Genomic DNA, 26,188 nt, shown 5'->3' with positions numbered 1-26,188 from the left:
GAGGGGAAGGGAAGGAGAGAGGGAGATAAACTTTAATGTGTGGTTGCCTCTCGCACGCCCCCTACTGGGGATCTGGTCTGCAACCCAGGCAAGTGTCCCAGACTGGGAATCCAATGGCTATCCTTGGGTTTGCAGGCCGGCCCTAAGTCCACTGAGTCACGCCAGCCAGGACAAAATGTTTTTAATTCTCTTTTTAAAAAATTTTACTTATTTTTAGAAAGGGAAGGGAGGGAGAGAAACATCAATGTGCGGTTGCTGGGGGCCATGGCCTGCAACCCAGGCATGTGCCCTGACTGGGAATCGAACCTGTGATGCTTTGGTTTGCAGCCCACACTCAATCCACTGAGCCACACCAGCCAGGGCTAATTCTTTTATTTATGCGAGTGTGTTAAAAGTGTAACTCTGGAAAGCAATAGCGATATCCATATGCAATATAATACCATATGACCAAAACAATGCTCAAATTCCTTTATCATACAAAAAAAAAGCATCTAAATATAAATAAATAATTGTATTAAAAATTAAAATGAACATTTCTTTCCTGAATGTTTGGGCCAAAAATGTCGGTGCATGTTATACATGGCAAAATACTGTAATCATCAGCTGATTCTCTGGAATGTATTTTTTGTTTAAATTCTCACTAGAGGACATTTTTTTCCTTGATTTCAGAGAGAGAGAGAGAGAAAAGAAGCAAGTGAGAGAGAAAGACTGATATTGGAGAGAAACATCGCTCAGTTGCCTCCCAAGGCGCCCTGACCTGGGCTTGCTACTCCATCCTCGGTATGTGTCCTGACGGGGATCTGCATGCACAGCCTATTGACATAGGGGATGACACTCCAATGAAGCGATTAAGCCGGGAGGATACTGCGTTTTTTTTTTTTTTGTTTGTTTGTTTGTTTTTAATGGAAGGTGACTGGTAGAGCTAAGTGGGATGGGTATTGTCCCACAAACTGAAAAGGCTCCAGTTCAGTTCCTGGTGAGGGCACAGGCCTGGGTTTCGGGCCTCGTCCCGATTGGCAGCATGCCTGAGGCAACCTATCTTGATGTTTATCTTGCACATCCATGTTTCTCTCCTTCTCTTTCTCCCTGGCTTCCCTGCTCTCTAAAAATAAATAAATACAATCTGAAAAACAACAACAAAAAAGAAATGCTAAGAACTATTAGCATTTCACCCACGTGTGGGACATAAAACTGAAACTCAGACAGCAGTGTGCTGGTTCCCAGAGGGGAGGGGGTTGGGGGAGGAGGGGTCTCATACCTGGTGAGGGAAGATGGTTTGACTCTGGGTGGTGGGCACACAGTGCAATGTACAGATCCTGTATGATAGAAATGTGCACCTGAAACCTACATGATCCTCTTAACCAATGCACCCCAATACATTTAATAAAAAGATACATCCCTATCATTTAATGTAAATACCCAAATAACTTGATTTTTAAATAGTTAGAAAAGGTACAAACAATATCTACAAAGTCAAAGAAACCACATGTACTCAAAAGATGGGGGCTGCAGGACAGACCCAGGCCTGAGCCCAGGCTGACGCGGCCCCATGAGGCACTCACTGAGCACAGTCCTGGAGCTAACACAAGGCTCGGGTGATGCTGAAGTCCCAGGGATCCCAGGTCCTGGTGGGACAAGGTTCTCCTTGGACAAAATAGCAACACAGATAACCCAGATGAGGAATGACCAGGATGGGGTGGCCTCACCCCAACTTGGCTACGACACAACAGTCCCCAGGGGAGAGGACACAGGTCCCTGTGGGGAGGGTGGCCTGGTGACCCACTCCTCACTGGTGCTGATAAGGATGCAGACAGTTTCTGATGCTGGTTGCAGAAACAGCAGTCAGGGATCCTTCAAGTCTCAAGGGGAGGCTGCAATGATGGATTTACACCAACTTCCGTGGAAAGCATCTTTGATATGCTAGGAAAGAAAGTTGTCAACAACAAACTCAGGTCAGTCTCACAAGTGTCACATTCTCCCACAGCCACCCCATGCTCCCAATGTCCCACTCTGAGAATCCCCAAAACCTGTCAATGCCCCCACCTTCTGCACTCAGCCCACACTCCCCCAAGGGTCCCACATCACCTGCCCAACACCCAGACTTACAGGCAGCCTAAGTGTAGCTCCCCCTGCCTCTGCCTGTGGGAAGGAAATGTTCTGTGAGAAGTCAGGGGGAAGGCTGGGTCCCGTGACCCTAAAGGAGCCCCATACTCATGAAGCGCAGGGAAGTTTCCAGAACTGTGAATGAACACCCAGGGTAGGATCAGGAAATATGGGGAAAGTACATATGTGGGAACTGGACCAAATGCCTCTCTGGACATCTGTCCTCAGCAGGGACCTTCCCCTCTGACCTGTGAAAGCTGGGAATCAGTCCCCATCACTAGAACCATCAGGTGATAAATGTGTCCCAAACTTTCCCACGGGCCTCACTAGAGTCAGTGTTAGGAAACAGACCCCAGATGGGCAAGCACCTGTGTGGGGATATAATGCCCATTGAGGAGGCAGAGCACACTTCCACCTGGGCTTGACCCCCAGAGGGACAGGAAACTCAGCCCCACCCCTTGCCCACCTGAGCACTTCCTCCTCCACAGCACAGCTCCAGTGACCACAGCTCCAAGGAGACCCAGGGCAGCAGTGATGCCCACAATGGTGATGGTGGTCTGAGGAGGGGGGTCTGCAAGGGGAGGGTGAGAGGTCAGCTTCAGGCCTGAGTCCTGACCCTGCTCAGGGATGCCCTGAGGAGAGGCTCTGTGCTCACACCCCCTCCTCACCCCATCTCAGGGTCAGGGGCTCAGGCAGCCCCGGGTGCTGCACATGGCATGTGTATCTGTGCTCCTCTCCAGGGGGCACGACCACAGCTGCCCACTTCTGGAAGGTCCCATCCCCTGCAGGCCTGGTCTCCACCAGCTCCATGTCCTGGGTCAGGTCCTTCCTGTCATGCTGCCAGGTCAGGGTGATGTCCGCAGGGTAGAAGCCCAGGGCCCAGCACTTCAAGGTGACCTCATGGTCAGAGATGGTGTGGTGGGTCACGTGTGTCTTTGGAGGGTCTGAGGGAAGGGTGAGAAAATTCAGGAACTCTGCATGGTCATGGGACATTCCAGCATGGCACCACCCTGACACCAGCCTAGACAGAGACATTTGAGATAATCTCCTATTTCCTGGAAAGTTCAAGAATCAGGCAGAGAACCTAAAATAGGACTGTCCAGGTCTCTAAGTTGAGAATCAGACTCAGAGATTGACCAACAAAATGACCAACAAAAGCTGGAGTCAAGCTTCCAGAGAGGATCTCAGCCCCAGAACCAGGGAGAGCTCCTGGTGCACCAGGTGCTGCAGGGGTGTCAAACTCATTTTCACAGGGGTCACATCAGCCTCTCAGTTGCCTTCAAAGGGCGGAATGTAATTTCAACTCTCTAACAGTTAAATAGTAGTTACATTTACACAGTCGTAAGATGAGGAAGCCTGGGGGGACTCTTCTCTCTCCTGACCAAGACGAGGATTCTGATACTGATCCATTTTCCTCCTCTCCTTGTAGGAAAGTTTCCCCCGCCGATGGATTCCCTCTTTGGGGAGGCCATCGCCCTGGTACCTGCTCGGAGCAGCTTCTCCTTCCCCTTCTCCAGGAGCAGCTGAAGCCGGCGCACGCACGTGTCCTGCAGGAAGTATCTCCTGACATCCACATCAGGGACCAGCACCAACTCACGCAAGGTGACCTGGGGGGCCGTGGTCCAGGAGCGCATGTCCTGGTTCAGGGTGATGCACTCGGTGCCGTCGTAGGCGAACTGACTGAACCCTCGGAGCAAGTTACCCTCGGACCCCACTACGCAGCCGGTCATTTCCTGGAAGGTGTGAGACACTGACGCAGCCCAAGGTCAGCCCCACCCACTTAGTCCCGCCCGGCCCCACCCTGCAGCAGCCTCAGGGTAACTGGGACCCCGGGACTCCGGCGATCCCAGCCCGTCTGTGAGGATGGGGTTCGTCCGCGAGCCCCGGGGCGCGCGTGGCTCACCGTCCTCGCTCTGGTTGTAGTGGGCGCGCAGCTTGTTCAGGTTCGCTCTGCTCCGCTGTTCGTTGTGCTTCATCTCCCGCGTCTGCTCCTCCCAAAATTTTGCGCCTTCCTGCTCCATCCACGGCTGCTCCAGCCACTGCACCCGTGGCTCCAGCCTCTGCTTCTCGGGGTCGCTGTCGAACCGCAAGACCTCCGTGTCGTCCAGGTAGATGACGACGACGTACCGGTTCTTCCCGCGGCCGGGTCCGGACGTGGAGGTGCAGAAATATCCCAGGGTGTGGGGGCCTGGGGGCGGGGAGGACGCAGGTCCCGGGTTCACAGTGGGGCCGGTGGGGGCTGCGCCCTGGGGTCTGAAACTTGGGCGGTGGTTGAGGGGATTGGGCGGGAAATGGGGAGGAGCTTGGGCGAGGCGGGAGTCCCGGGTCTGGGGCCTGGGGCCTGGGCCGGCGGTGCTGCAGAGGCACCATCCCCGCATCCTGCGCCTCCGGGATCCCCTTGCTCCTGCCCCGCAGAGGCTGTTCCCTCCCGACCCCGCACTCACGGGTCCATTTCTGGGTCAGCGCCAGAGTCCCGGACAGCAGCAGCAGGAGGAGAAGGAGAAGGAGGGCTCCGGGCCCCATGACAGCAGCAGCAGGAAAAGAAGGAAGGGTCCGGGCCCCATGACGCAGACCAACGGTCTGGAAGGGTCCTGGTCACCTTATCCGCTCTGGCGCTGATTGGCTAGTTCGGACATCCAATGGGAGTGAGAACTCGGGCTGCGCCGGGGAGGGTCCACGCCTGGCTTTGTTCCGGGCTTTGGGTAAACCTGGAGAAGAAGTCTTTCCCGCTGCAGGTCCGGTCTGGTGCAGCCGGGTTGCATAAACAGAATAAAAATAAGTTAAAGGCCCCTCTTTAACTATTTTTATTTTTTTTTACTAATTCCGTTGACTGTTCACTGACCTCTCATCCCACTGAACACGTTTGTGTTGTCCATTTGGCTTCTTAGGAAGTGTCCCGCTCTCTGCACCTGATACCACTTGAACTCGGTGTGATCACCTTAACCCTGCACCTGTTACCCTCTTCGCAGCATGAAGACAGTTGTGTTGTGCTGACTGACCACCTACTGGTTTCTAGGAGTGATGTACAGGAATCTCCTATTAATACTGCTGCTTTAACTTGGTTACAGAGGGATCTTATCTGAGAGATGAGCAGGGACATTACTGAGAGGGACATGCAGTAACTTCCCTGGTGGACATAATTGAGAGCTCTCACTGACTGGAAATGAAATCTGCCCAGCATGCTGAACTCACTGCTCTAACTCCGGCTTGTCACCTGGACGAAGATCCAGTAGCCAATGTTTACCCTGAGAGTCGTGTGTACCTGGTGTATCTGTGACTGTGGATGATGGGGAAGTGGGGAGGCCTCCTCACTTCCTCAGGGCAGCCCACAAACAAATGGAAGACTGGTTGGAGAATTATTAGACGCCACACAGGACCCAAAACGATGGGCCATTGTCAAAATTCTGGGGCATTCCACTGCCACCATGGAAGGGAAAGGAAGTCATTTTGCTGATACTGTAGCTGGGCAGGTGGCTTTGCACAGACAAATGCAGGCCCAAAAATGTTCCCTGAATTCTATTAAGTCAATAAGGGATTATCTTTTACAGTTTCAACAGACAGCTAAGGAGGGGGAAAGGAGAATATGCAACGAAAAGAGGGAAACATTGACCCAGACAGAGAAATGTGGGTTGGACCCAGTCACAACCTATCTTACCTGTAGGGGCCCGACTCCCTGCACTTGAACCTGTACATGACCCCTGTACACTGGGGTCCTGGGAAGTTGGTTTCATGGAGGGAACGATGTCACTGGAGACCTTCTGCTGTAGCTCATGAGGAGGACAGCAGATGTCCTATCTGTCCAAAGTGCAGCCCAGGGACCCACTCCCTGGGTCCCAAGGACATTTCCCACTCCTGTGGGTCCACGTGATGTTTGGTATTTCATCCATATTGCCACCGTGTCAGGGACACAAATGTACATGAGTGATGACTTGTATGTTTTCTCACTGGGTTGAGGTGTTGCCTTGCAGGAGAGTGGCAGCCTTAACAACTGGCAATTCTTGTTAGAAAGAATAACTTTTCAACAGGGGAATTCCCTCTGAGTTATATCATGACTGAGGACTCATTTCACTGGGCAAGCCACAAAATCCACCTGCAACCTTTGGCCCCTTCTGCAGCACTTTCGCTGTGCCCCTCACCCCCGCCCTCTGGACTGGGGGACAAACCAATGGGACATCAAAATTCAACTGGACAGAACTTCAGAAGCCTTCACTCTGCCCTGGACAGAAGCTCTCCCTAGAGTGCAACTCAACCTGAGAGCCACACCCTTTGGTGAACGTGAACCTTCTCCTTCGGGATTGGTCTCTGGCCGCCCTGTGCATCTGGATGAAGGGGCACAGAGAACAATTTTGCTGAAAGGAGACCTTCTACACCACTTTCAGGGACTTATTAACCAGCTTAAAAACACTGATAAATTATTAACCAATTCATTTCACGCTGTCCTCCCAGGAGACACAGATTTCAAAGATCATGGCTTACAACCTGGAGATTTGGTCTGTTGGAAGAGACATCAAATAAAGGACTCTCTCCAGCCTCATTGGAGGGACCTTACCAGGTACTACTAACTAACCCACGTGCAGCCCAACTCAAAGGAGTTAACTCCTGGGTTCACATTTCTCATTTTAAAAAGGCGCCTGATAGTTCATGGAGATCTGCCCTTTCCCTTACACTCGCCTCCACCTACCCTGGGGATCAAGGACTTTTCAAGGGCAAGAAGCCACCGACCAGGCAAGCAGACAGCTGTCCCAGCACAGCAATGGGGCCTGTAGGCTCACAAATTGATGCTGCTGTTGACGGAATGCACATAAGATGAATTTGTATTGTTATTATCCTCCTCATGGCTTCCTCATGGAAACAGTGCCATCTATCCAGACCCGCTTTCTTCTTAGACACAGAAAACTTAACTTGGGTACCTGCTCATCTTTTCCACCTACTAGACAATGGTATTGTAATTATTCGTTATGATAATGAAGTTAATGCTTTGTTGCCCACACATTGGGCTTCTCCTTCTATCATTATAAGCTTTGGTACATTTTTCCTGTATATGTCTTTCATAAAGGACCCATCTAGGGGAAATTCCTCCAAGAACACGTCCCTGATAATTCCCCTGCTGGAATCACATATGGACCCACCACCTAGGTGAGTGTTGTGTAGCTACAGCAACGGGTGATGAAGAGCTAACAGAAACACCTGCATGTGGTGGGAAAGGCTGGCAGTGACTGACTCTCTCTGTCACAGTGTGTCTGGTCCTTGGACTCACCAGCCTTGTGCCTGTGGCTGCATGTCTGTGAAACAAGAAAAAAATCAATGGCTCCCCATTTCAAAAATTATTGTTATGACTTGTTGGGCAGCTATATCTGTAAATACCCCACTCTCCTGAGTCCTGGACACTTGTGGGAAGCTTTATGGAACATTCAAACTCTAGTTCATTTTGGGGTTACCTCTATCCATTTAACTGTGGGTGGGAAACTCAACAGTTCTGGGCGTATTCAGTGCACCCCAGCTGCTCCCTGGCCATGGCTGCCCAATGGCAACAACATCCCTGGTGGATCCAACCCTACTCGCCCTCTAAAGGAAATAAAAGAGGGTACTTGGAGGATGAGGGGCTGGCCTTGGTGTTCTGGGAGAAGCTGAACTTGAAGTCAATGAAGAACGTCATTCGTTAGAAAAAGACCCTTTACCTAAAGTGTGTCCTGTAGAGGGAGTGCTGTTCCTGAAGCAGGAAAAGCGTGGGAAGCGGCACAGAAGGACAGTGAGGCCTGAGCTCCATGGATGGACAGACTGGACAGACTATAGAAACTCAGGCCCAGACCCAGCAGTGGGACCTGCCTGCACCCGAACTCCACAGGCCTGTTGTCAGAGCTGAGGCAGACACAGTTTGAAGTGGCTAGGAAACCGTGGCCCCTGGAATGGGTGCAAGAGTCCAGGCCAGACAGTCATGGGACTCATATGGTCCCCTTGGATTTTGGAAAATTTGGATGGGAAAGGCAAGCTACCATGTAGTGTGTTAAAAGCCCAGGCACGTTGGTGAGGTGCTCAGCTCAGGTCCTCAGTATTCCACAGCTGGCCTAGGGACCATCCTCGCCAACACGGGATACTTCCTGCAGGATGTAATGTACCACGTTTATTAAAATAAATAATGGGGACCCATCTCACTGTGTAATTGTAAACATTGAGAAGGTAATAGTCACGCCCCAATTTATAGGGAATACTGAATTTACCCAGTCTGGGCCTGTTGTTTCTTCCCCAGCAAATACCAGTATCTGGTATATGGAAAAGGGTTGTTTTTGTTGGGAGGGATATAGGATTCTGTTATACTAAGTGATTTTTATTGTAATAACACCCTCTTTATGTTAAATACTACTGGAATGTGGTGTAACACTAAAAGTATAGGCAAAATAACTTTGCCTGAGGTTAATAAAATTTATGAAATTATTGATACTGGATATACAGTGTATTGGGGAATTGAACCTAATCCTTCCCATGAGGTCATTTCTATGGAAACTATGCCAGAAGGAAAATTATGACTTCCGAATCATGAAATAGTAACAGTCTTCATTCATCCAGACAACCATAACACACAAGGTAGAAAGGACAGTGGACCAGGAAGGAAGACATATTATTAAGTTAATAAAACTTCTGATGATACATGCATAGGGTTTTGGTGTCTGGGATGCCTGTTCCCCTCAGACGCTTCCTTGTCTAATATTAGATGTTTTCTGTTCCTAATCGGTATTGTGGGTTTAGTACAGTTACTGCTGTCCCTGGTGTGTAAATGTTACACTAGAGGCAGAAAAACAGAACTTACGACCAGCTGCAAAAAGACTAAGGTCATGGCAGCTCGAAAACTGGAAATGATCCAGAACATTCACAAACAAGGGCATGGAGGCTCTGACTGCCTCTCATTTCCCTGCCTTTTCTGAATAGTAACAGTTGGACCTTCATTTCCATCTGGGGTTATAGTCTGGCCCTGTTCCCATTGGTCCGTCCTGTTCAGCCAGACAGACCTGACTCTGAGATGGCCCAGGAGTGAGACTTCCCAGCATTGTGGGGCCTCCTACCCACCCAAAGGCTTGGTCAGCAATGCGTGCTTTGGTTGGTTTATGACCAAAAGGGGGGCATGTGGAAGGAAAGGGGCCACATAGTAACCTGAGAAGCTCAGGGGAGGCCTGTGTGGCAGCCTTACACACTCAGAGACCTAAGGGAACCTCACTGCTCATCCCCAGTGACCCGGGGATGGTCTCCCTGTGGGCTCTAGTCCCACAGCTCTCCCTGCTCACACCTCAGGTCTGTTAAGTGGCTTTTCCTGAACGAAAGTGAGACCCCAATAATCTGCATATAAGTCCTTTTATGTTTAAATTACAAAATGTTGGTCCCATTATTTGTTCCAGAAATCACTCAGGGGAATCATGGCAGAGTGAGCATTCCAAGGTTTTCATGATGTTGAGCTGAGAGTCACTTCCTCATTTCCCGCTTGACTTTCCCCCACAGTAGAGAAAACGCTGCACCTTTCATGTCATATGACGACACATAAACCACCTTTCCTTCCCCAGAAGAAGAAAACATTTAAATGTGGATTGAAGTCCTTTCTCCAGTCAGGGCCCTAGCTCATCACTGATTTGTGTGGATCCAAATTTGGCTGAGACGAGGATGGCTTGTGGGCTTGTTACCAAATACACAAATTTCTTCTCATTGCTGCTGTCAAAATGTTGGGCATAAAGTCCAAATTATGACTTTTTTCAACTCACAAATATTTTTTTTCATTTGTTTTTTCCACCAGCCTTTATCCCCCAAACCATGAATACAACCCCCCAACCCCAATTACCACACTGTTGTCCGTGTCCATGAGATTTTTTATTTTTTAACTACAGCCAAGATACAATGTTATATTACTTTCCTCCATGAAACTCCATGATTACACATTTACATAGCTTATTAAGCAATCTCCCCGAAAAGTCTAGTACCCATTGGACACCAAACAAAGTCAGAACAATATTACTTCCTACTTTCCATGTGCTGTACTTCACACCCTACTCATAAGTGTCCAGGGCTGATACAGGACAACTGTCATATTTTCACTGACTTGGGTGGAAGGTATGAGAGGGGCTAAGGAGGGTGAGTGTAGAAGTGGTGAAGAGCACAGCAGACAATCTCAGAGTATCTCCCTGTAAATTACTGATGAATGACAAACACCAAATCATGAATGTGTAATGGGGAGACCTGGCCACCACCAACCTGGGGAGTCACCAGGATGAACGTCCCCACGGTGACGACAGGTGGGTGCAGTGTCTGGTCCTTGTCCATTCCTCTACAGTCCTGGCTCCCTTGGTGGCCTGATCCACACTCACAGATTTAAATGTCATTCTCGTAGCATCACCTCCACGTCTGTGTCTCCAGCCCAGACATTTCTCCTCAACGTCCCCACACTCATCTGACCAACCTGACACCTCACTGGTGTGTCTATCACACATCTCACCTTGACCTTCTCTTCAGCTGAACATTTGAAATACCACCCCCGTCCCCACACATGCTCCTACAGAGTCTACCCATCTCTGCTGATATAATCCCATCTTTCTGCTGGCAGAATACAAATGTGGGGTACCATCCTTGACTCCTTTCTCACACCCCAGATTTAATCATTAGGAAATGCTGTGAAATCTACCAAATGCCTTCAGTGTCCAGTCCCTTCCCACTGTTTCCACCACTCACAGCCCCATCAGAACACCCAGCACCTGCAGCCTGGAACCATGGGAGCTTCCCCACACCTTTCCCTCCTGCCTCGCTGGTCCCTTGTCTCCTGATTCTGTTCTCAGTTGAGTAGCCAGACTGATCCTGTGGCCTGAGGGCTCTCTGTTGGGGAGGAACTCTCAGAGGAAGCCACTAAGGACTTCGTCTCCTTGGCCATGACCTTCCAGGACTCAGCGTCCGCAGAATGAGAGCAGTGTCTGCAGTGGGTTAAGGACAGTGGACAATGGAACAATTCCTGCCTTAAGCAGGTGTTCCTCACTTTCTCATTGGTCAGCTCTCTGATGCTCACAGGGACACCCCTGAGGTCTATACCAGGGGGGCCTGGAAGCGTGGCAAAACTCCTAAGCTACAAAGCAGCACTCATTTAGAATCAGGGGACTAAACCAGCCACAGCCAGGGTCCAGAAGGTACATTTGAATGTATGGGAAGAAACCCTGAATGGTGCATGGAGCACGGGTGGTCACAGGGAACATCACTGGGGAGCCGTGATGTCCCCTTGTCACGTGTCACACAGTCTGTCCCTCCTGGGTTGTCTCCACACCTCATGGTAAAGTTTATGAATTTAAAGTGACTTAGAACAGCTTAACAAACAGGTAAAGGTGTAGATAGAATAACACCTACCAGAAACAATGCACCTTGGAGCTTTTAATCTAAATCACTTCTGTTTAATTCATATATATATATATATATATATATATATATATATAGCTAAATTTAATATAATACAGACATGTTCAGATACTTGTTGTGGAAATAGCAGACAGGGATCCTTAAAGTCCCAAGGGGAGGCTGCAATGGCTATTTAGCATCAAACCCGGACAAGGCAGCTCTGTCATGCTGGGAAAGAAAGTTGTTATGAACAAATTCAGGTCAGTGTCAGAAGTGTCACATTCTCCCACAGCCCACCTCATGCTCAAAATGTCCCACTCTCAGAGTCCCCAAAACAAATACCCTCCTCTGTCCAAATACCCTCCACTTCCTGCCCTCAGGGTCTCACCCTTAGGAGCTGTAGGAGACACATCAGAGCCCTGGGCCCTTTTGCTGTCTGGGGAAGACACAACAGCAGAGTTATGGGGTGGGGGAGCCCCCTTCACAGACTCCAGCCCACACTCCCCCAAGGGTCCCAGATGTCACCTCCCCAACACCCAGACTTACAGGCAGCCTGAGCGTAGCTCTTCCTGCCTCTGTCTGTGGGAAGAAAATGTTCTGTGAGAAGTCAGGGGGAAGGCTGGGTCCCACCTAAAGGAGCCCCACACTCCTGAAGCACAGGGGAAAGATCCAGAACTCAACACCCAGTGTAGGATCAGGAAGTACATGGGAAGTACATGTGCAGGGACTGGACCAACTGCCCATCAGGATGTCTGTCCTCAGCAGGGACCTTCCCCTCTGACCCGTGACAGCTGGGAACCAGTCCCCATTGCTAGAATCATCAGGTGATAAATGTGTCCCTCACTTTCCCATGGGCCTCACTAAAGAGTCAGTGTTAGGAAATAGGCCCCAGATGGGCAAGCACCTGTGTGGGGATATAATGCCCATTAATGAGGCAGAGCACACTTCCAGTTGGGCTTGAACCCCAGGGGGACAGGAAACTCAGCCCCTGCCCCTTGCCCACCTGAGCACTTCCTCCTCCACAGCATAACTCCAGCAGTCCCAGCTCCAAGAAGACCCAGGGCAGCAGCGACGCCCACAATGATGATGGTGGTCTGAGAAGGGGGGTCTGTGAGGGGAAGGTGAGAGGTCAAACTCAGGCCTGAGTCCTGACCCTGCTCAGGGACACCCTGAGGAGAGGCTCTGGGCCCACACCCCCTCCTCACCCCATCTCAGGGTCAGGGGCTCGGGCAGCCCCTGGTGCTGCACATGGCACGTGTATCTGTGCTCCTCTCCAGGGGGCACAACCACAGCTGCCCACTTCTGGAAGGTCCCGTCCCCAGCAGGCCTGGTGTCCACAAGCTCCATGTCCTGGGTCAGGTCCTCCCCTTCAAGCTGCCAGGTCAGGGTGATGTCCGCAGGGTAGAAGCCCAGGGCCCAGCACCTCAGGGTGACCTCGTGGTCAGAGATGGGGTGGTGGGTCACATGTGTCTTTGGAGGGTCTGAGGGGAGGGTGAGAAAATTCAGGAACTTTGCATGGTCATGGGACACTCCAGCAGTGCTCATGTGACCACCATGAGAGTGGACAGGACAGCAGGGGTTGGGGAAGGGAGAGCAACACTCAGACTGGACAGAAGCACATGGGATAATCTCCTATTCCTTAGAAACTTCCAGAATCCTGGTAGGAACCTGGAGTAGGCGTGTCCAGGTCTCTAAGGGGAGACACAGACTCAGGTGGAGGCTGATGACTCAGAAACCTGTAGTCAGTCAGGCCTGGAGAGAAGGTCTCATCCCCAGAATCAGGGAGAGCGTCCTGGTGCACCAGGTGAGGGAACCGCTGTGGTTGTGTTTCAGGGAGAGGTGGGTCTCTTATTGTCCTTTAGAGAAAGCTGAGCCTGCCAGTGAGTCACAGAATAAGGCGATCTGGGGGACTCTTTCCTCTCCTGTGCAGGGAGCGGAGAGGGGGCAGTTGCTTGGTTCTGACACTGCCCCATTTTCCTCCTCTCCTTGTAGGAAGCCGCCTCAGCCCACAGATCCTTTCCTTGGGGAGGCCCGCGCCCTGGTACCTGCTCGGAGCAGGGTCTCCTCCTTCTCCAGGAACAGGCGGAGCCAGCGCACGCACTTGCTCTCCAGGAAGGTCCTCACGCTGTCCGCATCAGGGACTCGCAGCAATCTGTTCCTATCGATCCAGGGGGCCGTGTCGGCGGTGGTCCAGGAACTCAGGTTCTCGTTCAGGGCGTAGTAGTCGGCGCCCTCGTAGGCGAACTGACTGTACCCTCGGAGGAAGCGTCCGTCGGACCCCAGGACGCAGCCAGTGTTTTCCTGCCAGGTGTAGAACTCTGACCCCACCCCGAAGTCAGCCCCGCTCACTTAACCCCGCCTGGCCCCCACAGGACCGCAGCCTCCAGGTGAGGCTCGGAGCGGAGACTGAGGGCCACCTGGGCATGTCCGTGGGAATGGGACTCATGACCGGACCCGGGCGCGCCTGGCTCACCGACTTCGCTGATGAAGGCGTAGCCACGCAGGTCCATCTTCTCTTTCCATACGTCTTCATAGTGCTTGAAGACCTGCGTCTGTTCCTCCCAAAAATCTGGATTCTCTTGTTCCACCCACGGCTGCTGCATCCAGGTCACCCGCGGCTCCAGCCTTGGGTTCTGGGCATCGCTGTCGAGCCCCATGATCTCCGTGTCGTCCACGTAGCCGACGACGGTGTACCGGTACTGCCACACGTTCGGTCCATACATGGCGGTGCTGCAATATCTCAGGGTATGGGGCACTGGGCGCGGGGAGGACGCGTGTCCTGGGATCTTGGTCAGGCCTGTATGGGCAGGTGCCCGGAGGAAGGATATGGGGGCGGTGGTTAAGAGGTGGGCGCTGGAGAGGCAGAGGGGCGGGACCGAGGTGGGAGTGGGGGGTCTGGGGTCTGGGCTGCGGGTGCAGGAGACGCGCCTTCCCCGAGTCTTGCGCCCCCACCGGGTCCCCTGGTTCCTGCCCCGCAGAGGCCGTTCCCCCCGGACCCCGCACTCACCGGCCCAGGTCTCGGTCAGGGTCAGGGCCCCTGAGAGCAGCAGGAGCAGGAGTCCAGGCCACATGTGCTATGTCGGTGCAGGAGTTATGATTGTCAGTGAGGACTTGATACCCTTCACGTGACAACGAATGGCGGCTCTAGTCCACGGTGACATTGATTGGCTCCTCTAGAGTTCGACATCCAATGAGAGTGAGAACTGGGGTAGCGTCGTGAGTATCCAGGCCTGGGAAAACTGGGTCTTTGCCCTGAGCCCTCCTCCTCCTGGACAAAGAATTCTCTGTCCCACAGTTACCCGGAGTCCTGGCCCACGGGCTGTTTTTTCCAGCGACTCTGCAATATTTTGGCTTCAGGACATCTGTAGTCTTATAAATAGGGAGGACAGCCAAAATAATTTTGCTTATGTGGGTTATAGCTATGAATATTTGCCATACAAGGAAAAAACAATTGGAAAAATTATTAATTTATTTAGAATAATATTAATAACCTAACATATCTTATCAGAAATGATGTTTTTGTGAAAAATAAGTATTTCCCAAATAAACAACGTAGTGAGAAGAGTGGCTCTGCTTACATTTTACATTTTTGCAAGTCTCAGTTCTTGTCTGGAGCATTAGAAGACCGCTGGAATTTCTTTTTTTTTTTTTAGATGAAATAATTTTATCTCATAGTTGTCTTTAAAGCCACAAAGACACTATGTTTTTCATATAAAAGCATTAGTACAGATAACTAGACCTTCTAGAAAATGATTATATAGACCCTCTCAAAGAAAAATGCATCCAAAACCAGGTTTCAGTGAAATCGCTTGGGAAAGACTCCCTGCTGGACCCATTCCTAAAACGTATCCTTCCACCACTGCATCTTTTGGGTCAAAGCACAGATTATTGTCATCAGGGCATATTCCTGCATTCTTACACATTTGTTAATACACATATAGACCAGGGGATTGTCACTTAAATCTCCATGGGTTCATCGGCCTTTTCTGCAGGTTCATCAGAGCTGGCTGAGCAGGCTGTGCCTTTCTCGGTGGCCTTTCTTCAAGACCTTCAGGAGTGGGGACACATCATCATCACCATCATCATAAATCGTAAACCCCAAGTCTTTACCAACAATTCCAGTGGAAACATTGGTTGGAGTTAGGCCCTGCGCTGCAAGAAGTGTCTCTCCTAAAGCACGCAGGCCGTACTTAATCAATTCATTAAAATTGGACTCCATAAATTCAGACACGTATTTCTCTGAGTAAGTGCGAGCTGATTGAGAATGGGCTCCACGGAACGTGGCTCTGCAGTCAAAGGGGTTAGCAGATGGACGGGTTTGGAAACTGTGAGGGCCAGTATTTTCATAACCAGCAATAGGCAGCCCAACACCATACAGTCTTCAGCCGCATCTTTGCATTGGTATCTGGATCTTACTTCTGATTAGAGTGACAAGATGAGACACAGGAAGAGGTCTGTCCAATACAAATCTGGAATCCACACACTCTCGGTGCATACAATCACATAACGGTCTAGCCTCAGCTCTGAGTCTCGCCGTTGAGATACCGATGTGGTTGTCAAAATGGAGAATTTTTTTCTGATGAGCTGCAAGCTCTGACTGCATCCCCTTCGATGCAACCAACACTTTGTGGGTTTTCGATTTTAGACCAACTGTGGCTGGACCTTGTTTGACAGCTCCCATGGTGTTTTCCGTTCCATGAATCCTGCCCCGGGGACTCCAAACAGTGACATCATTGTCATAGACCAGGTAGTCACCTCCTGCAAAGCGGCAGATCAAGCAGCACAGTTGAAACTACTGCTTGGCCTGGATTTTCATATTTGCTTCTGTGTTTAATCTGTTACTTTGGTGGCAGTATATGAAGGCATATACAGCCTCACACAAATATGGAGGAGGAGCATTTTTAATAACATTTTCAGCTAAGTGTGGATATTCATCTTTGATCGTTCATTAAAGCTACACAAGTGGTAGTTTCTGAAAAGCTCTTTGCAAAGTGGAACCTGAAACTACACCATTGAGTATTTCCTATTCTGTTATGTTGCTTGAGTGGCTCTTGTACCGCTGCAGGATTATGTGAAAGTAATGCATCGTTTCACTAAGTGATAGAGATCTCCCAGTGTTGGTGCATTTAATGACACATCATCAAAAATCACAACTGTTAACGTTACTGCAGACCCCACTGGAAATGGTTGTCAGCTCTGGGAAGCTGTCTGGCTGCCGTGGTGAGACACATATTTGCCAGAACCCTGGTTTTCCTCTGAGAGCTTCCATTCCATCCATATAGCAAGTGCTGTCAGGTGTCAACTGCCTGCTGACTCTCCCTGAGGGAGAAGCTCACGTTCATTTGAGAGAGTGTTTGTCAGTTCACCACACCTCAGTCATCACAGGTTCTGTGTCTCTCATTCTCTTAAGTGAACTTGCTGTTCTGTGAGGAAGGGGCTGACTCAGCCCTCACAGGTCACTTTCCTGGGCTCATGGCACTTGGGAATGAATGTAGCAGAAGTGTGTTTGTGCATTTTCCTGGTCACCATAGGAGATATTTTAGTTTTTGTTCCCCATTTTCATTAAAGACCATTAAGAAATTAATCCATTTGGCCTTTTGGTCCTACATCTTCTTAGGAAGCAGTGAGAATAGGTGCTCCTTGATTTCTGCTACGCCGCTGAAGGATGACACAAAGAAGAAAGATGCTGGAAAGTCAGCCAAGAAAGACAAAGACCCAGTGAACAAATCTAGGGGCAAGGCCAAAAAGGAGAAGTACTTCAAAGGCAAATCTGGATGTAGGGGTCTGTACACGTGGGGGACTTGATGTTTCACCAAAAAAAAAAAAAAAAAAACCACCAAAACCCTGCAGGAGATGTGATGCATGAAGGGGGCATTGTCGTGATGAAGCTGTCAATCATCAGTTGCCCACGGCTGCAGCCCATTTTGACATATTGTCACTCTCAACTCAGGAAGAACATTAATGTGGTACTTTTTTAAAATATATATTTTTATTTATTTTTAGAGAGAGGGGAAAGGAAGGTGAAAGAGAGGGAGAGAAACATCAATGTGTGGTTGCCTCCCATGCACCTGCTACTGGGGACCTGGCCCACAACCTAGGCATATTTCCTGACTGGGATTTGAACCGGCAACCCTGTGGTTAGCAGGCCCATACTCAATCTACTGAGCTACACGAGCCAGGGCTGATGTGGTACTTTTTAATTGTGTGACTTGGGGAGGCGTACTCATGATGGACAACATTTTCCCATTCAAAAAACACAGTTGACATAGTCTTATCTTGATGTGACTTTGCTGCGCTGACCATCTTTGAAGTGTTTGTGCCACATTTTTATTTGTGCTGCACTCATTGCATCGTTGCATCACCCATGAAAGCCTTCTGAATCCTCTGAATAGTTTTCATGGAGGAATGTTCAAGCTTAATGCAAAGTTTGATTCATTGCTCTACTAGCTCAGTCATTTCAAACATGATGGCCATACACATACTCACTCAACGGCATCTACCACCCCCACTGACCAGCACAGTGAGGTCGTCCTTGTTCATGCCTGCGCATTCCAGTCCTCTCTCCTTGGCTGCCAGGTTATGTTGATGCTGGTGCAAACCATTCTTGATATATTAACTATGGCTGCACTTTTTCTGGACAGGCCTCGTATAGCCTTTGCCTTACATTCTATTTTGTCTGGTATAAGTATTGTTATCCCAGCCTTTTTGGTTGTTGTTTATTTGTTTTCAGTTACATGAAATATCTTTTTCATCCCTCCACTTTGCGTCTGTGTGTGTCTTCCGATCTGAATGGAGTCTCCTGTAGGCAGCATGTGTAAGGGTCTTGTTCTCTTATCTCTTCAGAGACCACATGTCTTTTGACTAGAGCTATGAATTCACCTGCATTTAAAGTAGTTTTTGATAGATATGTATTTATTGCCATGTTATTACTCCTATTTTTAATTTTCTCCTTTTTAAGGAAGACACTTGAACCTTTTAATGTAATACTTGTTTGGTGGTGATGAACTCCTGCTTTTTCTCATCTGGGAAGCTCTTTTTCTGACCTTCAATCCTAAATGACAGCTTTTCTGGGTGGAGTAATCTTGGTAGTATGTCCTTGCTGTTCGTCACTTTGAATATTACTTGCCAGTCTTTCCTTTGGCTTGAGGAGTTTTTATTGAGAAATCAGCTGACAGCCTTATGGGAGCTCCATTGTAGGTAGCTAACTGCTTGTATCTTGGTGCTTTTAAATTCTTTGTCTTTACCCTTTGCCATTTCATTCATGACGTGTCTTGGTGAGGGCCTTTTTGGGTTCATCTTGTTTGGACTCTGCACTTCCTGGACTTGTATGTGTATTTCCTTTGAAAATTAGGGAAGTGTTAAGTCATTGTTTTTTCAAATTGGACTTCCCTTTCTTGCTCTTTTTCCTTTTTTGGGCACTACCATGATGCTAATCTTGGTGGGTGGAAGTTGTTCAGAGGCTCCTTACGGTATCCTCATTTTCTTGGATTCTTTTTTTTTTGGTGTTCAGATGGGGTGTTTTCTGGTTTCATATCTCCCACATTGCTGATGGGATCCTCTGCTTCATCTACTCTTCCGTTTAAACTCTGCAGAGTATATTTTTTAATCCTCACCTGAGGAAATTTTTTTCATTGCTTTTAGAGAGGGAGGGAGAGAGAGAAACAAGGATTGAGAGAGAAACATCAATTAGTTGCCTTCTGTACGTGTTCTGACCAGGTTTCAAACCTGCAACCAAAGTTTGTGCCCTGACTGGGAATTGAACTTGCAACCTTCTAATGTACGGGATGGCATTCTAATTTTCAGTGAGAGGGTACGGGAAAAAGAGAGGGAGAGAAACATCAATGTGCAGTTGCCTCTCCAGAGCCCCATGGAGACCTGGCCCACAACCCACACATGTGCCCTAACTGGGAATCAAACCAGCAACCCTTTGGTTCACAGGCCCATGCTTAATCCACTGAGCCACACCAGCCAGGGCTATTGGTTTCTTTTTAATCAAAGGTGCCCTGACTGGTGTGGCTTAGTGTGTTGGTCCATGTCCTGCAAACTGAAAGTTGCCTGTTTGATTCTTGGTCACGGCCCTTGTGTGGGTTGTCGGCCATGTCCCTGTTTGGATGCATGCAAGAGATAATTATTTGATGTTTTTCTCTCACATAGATATTTCTTCCCTCTCTCTCCCCCTCTTCCATGCCCTCTATAAAAATAAATAAATAAATAAAAATTTAAAAAAGTAATTGAAGGTAAGGCTTTCCACCAGCAAAAATGTTTTGACTGACTAAAGGCTCAGATAATACCTTAGCATTTTTTTAAACAATAAAGTATATTTTAATGAAGGTATGTGTATTAATTTTCAGACATAACACTATTACTACTTGAAAGACTATTGTAGCCTAGCTGTTATGTGCATGGCGGAACCAAAAGTTTGTATGACTCAGATTATTGCAGTATTTGCTTTATTCAGTGGTCTGGACCCAGACCGGAAATATCTCCCATGTATATCTGTATTCCAGATGTAAAAATGGTGTGTCATCTACCCCACACTCAAAAAACAATGATGAGTGACTCATCATTGAAGGACACCTCCCTGTTCTAGTGACAGTGTCTTTATTGATGTGGCCCCCGCTATCATCTGTGCTGTGGTAACACTCATGCTGCCATCGAGGCCCTTCACATCCCCATGGTGCTGCCCCCCTAAACCTGCAGGGGCCTCTGCTCTCTGAATCCCTGAGTTTGCACTGGGGTCCCCACTAGGTCAAAGGGCCTGGGAGACGGCGGCTGAGCAGAGCAGAATCGCAGCAGGAACGTGTCTGAGATGAGACATTACAGGCCCCCGGCTCTCTGCTGATTCCAGAACCCGGTTCCCTGGAGGAGGCTGGGGAAAGGTGGGAGAACAATCACACCCAGGGAGGTATGAGCAGGATGAGTCTGAAACTTCCTCTCTCGACACCACAGATTCCTGAGTGCAGGGGCCACCCTGGTCATGTGGGGACAATGACAGGCAAAATGCCTCCTGTCACTGTCAGATGAGGATACCCAAAGAGAATGAGATGAAAACTCATACACAAAATCTACTCAACCATAAGAAATGATAGAGCCCTGGCTGGTGTGGCTCAGTGGATTGAGCACTGACCTGTGAACCAAAGGGCTGCTGGTTTGATTCCCAGTCAGGGTACATGACTGGGTTGCAGGCCAGGTCCCCAGCAAGGGGTGCTTGAGGGGCAACCACACATTGATGTTTCCCTCTGTTTCTCCCTCCATTCTCCACTCTAAAAATAAAAATAAAAAAAACCCTTAAAGAAAACAATTAAAGATGGAATACTGCCATCCATGACAACATGGATGGACCCTGAGAATACCATGCAAAGCCAAATAAGCCAGAGAGAAACAATTAAGAACCATATGATATCACTCACAAGTGGGACATAAACCTGAAACTCATGGACACAGACAGCAGTGTGGTGGTTCCCAGAGGGAAGAGGGTTGGGGAGGAGGGGCCTAGTACCTGGTGAGGGAAGATGGTTTGACTTCAGGTGGTGGGCAATGCAGGGATCCTGTATCATAGATGTGTACACCTGAAACCTTCATGATCTTCTTAATCAATGTACCCCCAATAAATTTATAAGAGCACACCCCAATAATTTAATAAAAATACTCTAATAATTTAATTAGAAAACAAGAGTAGACATAATAGCTACAAAAACAAAGAAACCACAGATACCCAAAAGATGGGGGCTGAGGACCAGACCCAAGCCTGAGCTGAGGCTGACATGGCCACAGGAAGCCCTCACTGAGCACAGTCCTGGAGTCACCAGGACAAGGCCTAGGTGACGCTCAAGTACCTGGGACCCCAGATCATGATGGGACAAGATTCTCCTGAAGTGGTGAGGACAAAGGAAGCACAAAGATGACCCAGCTGAGGAATTACCAGGATGGGGATGGTCTCAGCTCATTGCAGCTAGGACAGGACAGTCCCCAGGGGAGAGGATACAGGTCCCTGTGGGGAGAGTGGCCTGGTGACCAGCTTCTCACTGGTGCTGATAAGGATGCAGACGACATTCCGATGCTGGTGCAGAAACAGCAGTCAGGGATCCTTAAAGTCCCAAGAGGACGCTGTAGAGACTGTTTTAGTAACAAGTCCTGGACAAGGCAGCTCTGTCACACTGGAAAGAAAGTTGTCGCAAACAAATTCAGGTCAGTCTCAGAAGTGTCACATTCCCCCACAGCCACATCATGCTCAGAATGTGCCACTGTGGTAATCCCCAAAACCCAGCTGTGCCCCTCGGTCCCCATGTCCCCCACTTCCTGCCCTCAGATTCTCACCGTCAGGAGCTGTGAGAGACACCTCAGAGCCCTGGGCACTGTCGCTGCCTGGGGGAGACACAACAGCAGAGTTAGGGGTAGGGGAGCCCCCCTCACAGACTCCAGCCCACACTCTCCCAAGGGTCCCAGATGTCACTTCCCCAACACCCTGCAGACTTACAGGCAGCCTGAGCACAACTCTTCCTGCCTCTGCCTGTGGGAAGAAAACATTCTGTGAGAAGTCAGGGGGAAGGCTGGGTCCTGTGACCCTAAAGGAGCCCCACACTCCTGAGGCACAAGGAAGTTTCCAGAACTGTGACTGAACAGCAAAGGTAGTATCAGGAAATACAGGGACAGTACATAGGCTGGTACTGGACCTAGATCCTTGTGGACATCTGGACATCTGTCCTCAGCAGGGACCTCCCCTTCTGACCTGTGACAGCTGGGAATCAGTCCCCATCACTAGAACCATCAGGTAATAAGTGTGTCCTTCACTTTCCCATAGGCCTCACTAAAGAGTCTGTGTTAGGAAATAGGCCCCAGATGGACAAGCACTTGTGTGAGGATATGATGCCCATTAATCAGGCAGAGCACACTTCCAGCTGGGCTTGACCCCCAGGGGAATAGGAAACTCAGCCCCACCCCTTGCCCACCTGAGCACTTCCTCCAACATAGCACAGCTCCAGTGACCACAGCTCCAAGGAGACTCAGAAAAGCAGCGGTGCCCACAATGGTGATGGTGGTCTGAGGAGAGGGCTCTGTGAGGGGAAGGTGAGAGGTCAACCTCAGGCCTGAGTCCTGACCCTGCTCAGGGATGCCCTGAGGAGAGGCTCTGTGTCCATGCCCCCTCCTCACCCCATCTCAGGGTCAGGGGCTCAGGCATTGTCTGGTGTTGTGCATGGCACGTGTATCTCTGCTCCTCTCCAGGGGGCACAGTCAGAGCTGCCCACTTCTGGAAGGTTCCATCCCCAGCAGGCCTGGTCTCCACCAGCTCCACATCCTGGGTCAGGTCCTCCCCATCACGCTGCCAGGTCAGGGTGATGTCCGCAGGGTAGAAGCCCAGGGCCCAGCACTTCAGGGTGACCTCATGGTCAGAGATGGTGTGGTGGGTCACGTGTATCTTTGGAGGATCTGAGGGGAGGGTGAGAAAAATCAGGAACTCTGCATAGTCATGGGACACTCCAGCAGTGCTCATGTGACCACCCTGAGAGTGGACAGGACAGCAGGGTGGGGGAAGGGAGAGCAACACTCAGACACCAGCCTGGACAGAGACATCTGGGATAATCTATTCTTGGAAATTTCCAGAATCAGGGTGAGAACCTAGGGTAGGAGTGTACAGGTCATTAAGGGGAGACACAGACTCAGGTGGGGGCTGAATGGCTCAGAAAAGCGGGAGTTAGGCCTCCAGAGAAGGTCTCAGTGGAGAACCATAGAGAGCATCCTGGTGCACCAGGTGCTGCAGGATGTAAGGGAACTGCTGTGGGGTGTTTCAGGGAGAGACTGCATCCCTTACTGTCCTTTAGAAAAAGCTGACCTCCTGGGTGAGTCACAGAAGAAAGAAACTTTGGGACCTTCCCTCTCCTGAGCTGGAGGGCCATTCTGACACTGCCCCATTTTCCTCCTCCTTGCAGGAAGCCGCCCCAGCCCACAGATCCCCTCCCCGGGCTGCCTGCGCCCTGGTACCTGCTGGTAGGAGCATCTTCTTCCCCTTCTCCAGGAACAGTTGGAGCCGGCGCACGCATGTGTCCTCCAGGAAGAACCTCCTGACGTCCGCATCAGGGACCTGCACCAACTTGCGCCAGGTGTCCTGGGCCGCGGTCCAGGAGCGCAGGTCCTCATTCAGGCCGATGAAGTCCGTGCCGTCGTAGGCGAACTGCGTGTACCCGCGAAGGAAGCTCCCGTCTGGCCCCAGGGTGCAGCCACTCATTGCCTGGAAGGTGTGAGACACTAACCCCTCTCTGAGGTCAGTCCTGCCCACTTAACCTGCCCTCACTTGTCCAGCTCCGACCCACGGTGATTATTGAAAATCAGCTCCGGCTGGTGTGGCTCAGTGGATTGAGTGCGGGTCTGCGAATCAAAGGGTCTCTGGTTGATTTTCAGTCAGGGCACATGCCTGGGTTGCAAGCCAGGTCCCCAGTAGGGGGCGCGCGTGAGACAACCACACTTTCGTGTTTCTCTCCCTCTCTTTCTGCCTCCCTTCCTCTCTCTAAAAACAAATAAATCTTTCAAAAACCTCCGGGGGCTCCTCCGGGGCTGGGGCAGGACGAACCCCACAGCCGCGGGTGATGCCAGGACGGGCAGCCTCCCTGTGACGGCGGCCCGATCTTGGGGATGGGGTTCATGCCGGGATCCGGGCGGGCGTGGCTCACCATTGTCGCTCTGGTTGAAGTAGGCTCGCAGCTTGTTCAGGTTCCCTTCGTTGATCTGTGCGTTGTGCGCGCAAAACCTTGACCGATGGTACCAATAGTACGGCTTTTCCTGCTCCGACCACGGCCGCTCGGAACACGGTGCGGGCGCCTCCAGCCTGGTACTCGCAGCATCGCTGTCGAACCGCACGATCTCCGTGTCGTCCACATAGCCGACGACGACGTACCGGGACTTTCCACGGCCCGGTCCGGACACAGCGGTGCTGATGTATCTCAGGGTGTGAGTGTCTGCCGGGCAGGGAGGACGCGCGCCCTGGGTCATCCCATAGGGGCAGGGGGTGCGGGAGACAGTAAAGGGTCCAGAAGCGGAAGGTGGGGTGGAAAGAGGAGGGGCGGGATGGGGGCGGTAGTCGGTCTGCGGGTCTGGGCCCCAGCACTGGAGTCACGCAGTGCTGGGTTCCTACGCCCTCGCCGGCCCCCTCGTTCCTGCCCCGCAGAGGCTGTTCCCTCCGGACCCCACACTCACCCGCCCAGGTCTCGGTCAGGGCCAGGGCCCCCGAGAGCAGCAGCACCAGGGCTCGAGGTCCCATGACCCAGACCCTGAGGGTTTGGGGAGAATGTGTTCTGGTAGCCAGTGAGCTCTGTCTAGCAGGGCACGGTGACGCTGATTGGCTAGTCTAGATTCCTGAAACAACCCAATGGGAGTGAGAACTGAGGAAGCGTCATGAGTATCCAGGAAGTAGGACCTGACGCAGGTTGTGAGAAGGTGAAAAAACAAAACAAAACAAAAAACACCTCGTGCAGAGGGGCTCTGCAATAGTGAGCTTTAACTGCCTCAGACTCTGTCCTCAGGCCGAAGTCCTGAGAGCCATGCCTGTTACATTACTTGAGTAACTCTTGTACTGATGCGGGATTATTTGAAAGTTTGAAAGTGATGCATTGTTTCATTAAGTCATGGACATCTCCCAGTGTTGATGCATTTAATTACACATACCAAAAAATCACATTTGTTAACGTTACCGCAGACCCCACTAGAAACGGTTGTCAGCTCTGGGAAGCTGTCTGGCTGCCGTGGGGAGACACACATTTGCCAGAATCCTGGTTTTCCCCTGAGGGCTTCCATTCCATCCAGACAAGTGCTGTCAGGGTCAACTGCTCGTTGACTCTCCATGAGGGAGAAGCTCACGTTCATTTGAGAGCGTGTTCGCCAATTCACCACACCTCAGTCATCACAGGTTCTGTGTCTCTCATTCTCTTAAGTGAACTTGCTGTTCTGTGAGGAAGAGGCTGACTCAGCCCTCACAGGTCACTTTCCTGGGCTCATGGCATTTGGGAATGAATGTAGCAGAAGTGTGTTTGTGCACTTTCCCAGTCATCATGGGAAATATTTTATGTTTTATTCTCCATTTTCATTAAGGACAGTTAAGAAATGAATCCATTTGTATAATGAACTCAAGACATACTTATCTTCTTTTTAAACTTTTTTATTGTTCAATTACAGTTGATGTACAATGTTGGGTTCATGTGTGCAACTCTGTGATTAGACGTTTATATATCTTACAAAGTGATCGCCCCCAATAAACCCAGTAACCACCTGACACCATATGTACTTATTACAGTATTAATGACTGTATTCCCTGTGCTGCACTTTACTTCCTCGTGACTGTTCTGTAATGACCAGTGTGTCCTTCTTACTCCCTTCACCTTTTTCTCCCAGTCCCTGCAGTCCCATACCATCTGGCAACTATCACTCTGTTTTCTGTATCTGTGAGTCCGTGTCTGTTCTGCTTGATGACTTTATTTTTCATATTCCACATAGAAGTGCAATCACCTGGTGTTTGTCTTTCTCTGTCTGACATATGTCACTCAGCACCATACCCTCCATCATGTTGTTGCCAATGGTAAGATTTCATTCTTTTTTTTTTAATGACTGAGTCATATTCCATTGTATATATGCAGCTACTCTTCTTTATCCACTTACCTACTGAAGGACACTTAGGTTGTTTCCATATCTTGGCTTTTGTAAATAATGCTGCAATGAACACATGGATGTGTATGTCTTTTTGATG

At 50.0% G+C, this 26,188-nt stretch overlaps 3 protein-coding genes, 1 long non-coding RNA gene and 1 pseudogene across 7 annotated transcripts; 1 reads left to right on the top strand and 4 right to left on the bottom strand.

Moving 5' to 3' along the window:
* Positions 1–884: 884 nt before the first annotated feature.
* Positions 885–4,675, bottom strand: LOC123813384 (patr class I histocompatibility antigen, A-2 alpha chain-like). Of its 2 annotated transcripts, XR_006784746.1 has the most exons (8): positions 4,548–4,675; positions 4,007–4,291; positions 3,587–3,853; positions 2,772–3,047; positions 2,570–2,674; positions 2,107–2,139; positions 1,259–1,920; positions 885–1,123 (listed from the first exon to the last, which is right to left on the bottom strand). XR_006784746.1 is itself a non-coding variant. In XM_045830379.1 (7 exons), the coding sequence occupies exons 1-6, from the start codon at positions 4,624–4,626 to the stop codon at positions 2,114–2,116; spliced, it is 1,038 nt and encodes a 345-aa protein (XP_045686335.1). In that variant the 5' UTR covers positions 4,627–4,675; the 3' UTR covers positions 885–1,920; positions 2,107–2,113. The 2 variants fall into 2 exon arrangements, 1 of the variants encoding a protein (XP_045686335.1); XM_045830379.1 differs by having other exon boundaries at positions 885–1,920.
* LOC123813388 lies at positions 3,727–8,530 on the top strand. 3 transcript variants are annotated; one of them, XR_006784750.1, is made up of 5 exons: positions 3,727–3,868; positions 4,027–4,263; positions 4,519–4,748; positions 4,992–7,043; positions 7,160–8,530. It is a non-coding gene; the product is annotated as an uncharacterized LOC123813388 (long non-coding RNA). The 3 variants fall into 3 exon arrangements; XR_006784749.1 differs by having other exon boundaries at positions 4,567–4,748; positions 4,992–8,530; XR_006784748.1 differs by having other exon boundaries at positions 4,992–8,530.
* Positions 8,531–9,936: 1,406 nt separating this feature from the next.
* LOC123813381 (class I histocompatibility antigen, B alpha chain-like) lies at positions 9,937–14,625 on the bottom strand. Its single transcript, XM_045830373.1, has 8 exons — positions 14,465–14,625; positions 13,931–14,254; positions 13,503–13,775; positions 12,663–12,938; positions 12,461–12,565; positions 12,004–12,036; positions 11,846–11,893; positions 9,937–11,685 (listed from the first exon to the last, which is right to left on the bottom strand). Exons 1-8 carry the CDS (start codon positions 14,526–14,528, stop codon positions 11,681–11,683), a joined length of 1,128 nt encoding a protein of 375 aa, XP_045686329.1. The 5' UTR covers positions 14,529–14,625; the 3' UTR covers positions 9,937–11,680.
* Positions 14,626–15,414: 789 nt separating this feature from the next.
* LOC123813344 lies at positions 15,415–16,543 on the bottom strand (annotated as a pseudogene).
* Positions 16,544–21,089: 4,546 nt separating this feature from the next.
* LOC123813383 (class I histocompatibility antigen, Gogo-C*0202 alpha chain-like) lies at positions 21,090–24,788 on the bottom strand. Its single transcript, XM_045830378.1, has 8 exons — positions 24,646–24,788; positions 24,123–24,407; positions 23,437–23,700; positions 22,609–22,884; positions 22,407–22,511; positions 21,935–21,967; positions 21,775–21,822; positions 21,090–21,614 (listed from the first exon to the last, which is right to left on the bottom strand). Exons 1-8 carry the CDS (start codon positions 24,707–24,709, stop codon positions 21,610–21,612), a joined length of 1,080 nt encoding a protein of 359 aa, XP_045686334.1. The 5' UTR covers positions 24,710–24,788; the 3' UTR covers positions 21,090–21,609.
* Positions 24,789–26,188: the final 1,400 nt, after the last annotated feature.

This window comes from Phyllostomus hastatus, unplaced genomic scaffold, assembly GCF_019186645.2.
Source record: "Phyllostomus hastatus isolate PE091 unplaced genomic scaffold, TTU_PhHast_1.1 phas_contig_151, whole genome shotgun sequence".
Taxonomy (NCBI): domain Eukaryota; kingdom Metazoa; phylum Chordata; class Mammalia; order Chiroptera; family Phyllostomidae; genus Phyllostomus; species Phyllostomus hastatus.
This window is presented reverse-complemented; position numbering and strand designations above follow the sequence as displayed.

Excerpts from the sequence above, each read along its gene's own strand:
- LOC123813384 (XM_045830379.1), bottom strand. The coding sequence starts at position 4,626 with ATGGGGCCCGGAGCCCTCCTTCTCCTTCTCCTCCTGCTGCTGCTGTCC. Across the intron at positions 3,048-3,586 it reads GGAGAAGCTGCTCCGAGCAG|ACCCTCCAAAGACACACGTG; the intron begins GTACCAGGGCGA and ends CCCTTCCCTCAG. Across the intron at positions 2,675-2,771 it reads GCCCCTGACCCTGAGATGGG|ACCCCCCTCCTCAGACCACC; the intron begins GTGAGGAGGGGG and ends CTCCCCTTGCAG.
- LOC123813381 (XM_045830373.1), bottom strand. The coding sequence starts at position 14,528 with ATGTGGCCTGGACTCCTGCTCCTGCTGCTCTCAGGGGCCCTGACCCTG. Across the intron at positions 12,037-12,460 it reads GTGGAGGAGGAAGTGCTCAG|ACAGAGGCAGGAAGAGCTAC; the intron begins GTGGGCAAGGGG and ends TTCTTCCCACAG. Across the intron at positions 11,894-12,003 it reads GAGCTACGCTCAGGCTGCCT|ACAGCAAAAGGGCCCAGGGC; the intron begins GTAAGTCTGGGT and ends TGTCTTCCCCAG.
- LOC123813383 (XM_045830378.1), bottom strand. The coding sequence starts at position 24,709 with ATGGGACCTCGAGCCCTGGTGCTGCTGCTCTCGGGGGCCCTGGCCCTG. Across the intron at positions 22,885-23,436 it reads GAAGATGCTCCTACCAGCAG|ATCCTCCAAAGATACACGTG; the intron begins GTACCAGGGCGC and ends CCCTCCCCTCAG. Across the intron at positions 21,823-21,934 it reads GAGTTGTGCTCAGGCTGCCT|GCAGCGACAGTGCCCAGGGC; the intron begins GTAAGTCTGCAG and ends TGTCTCCCCCAG.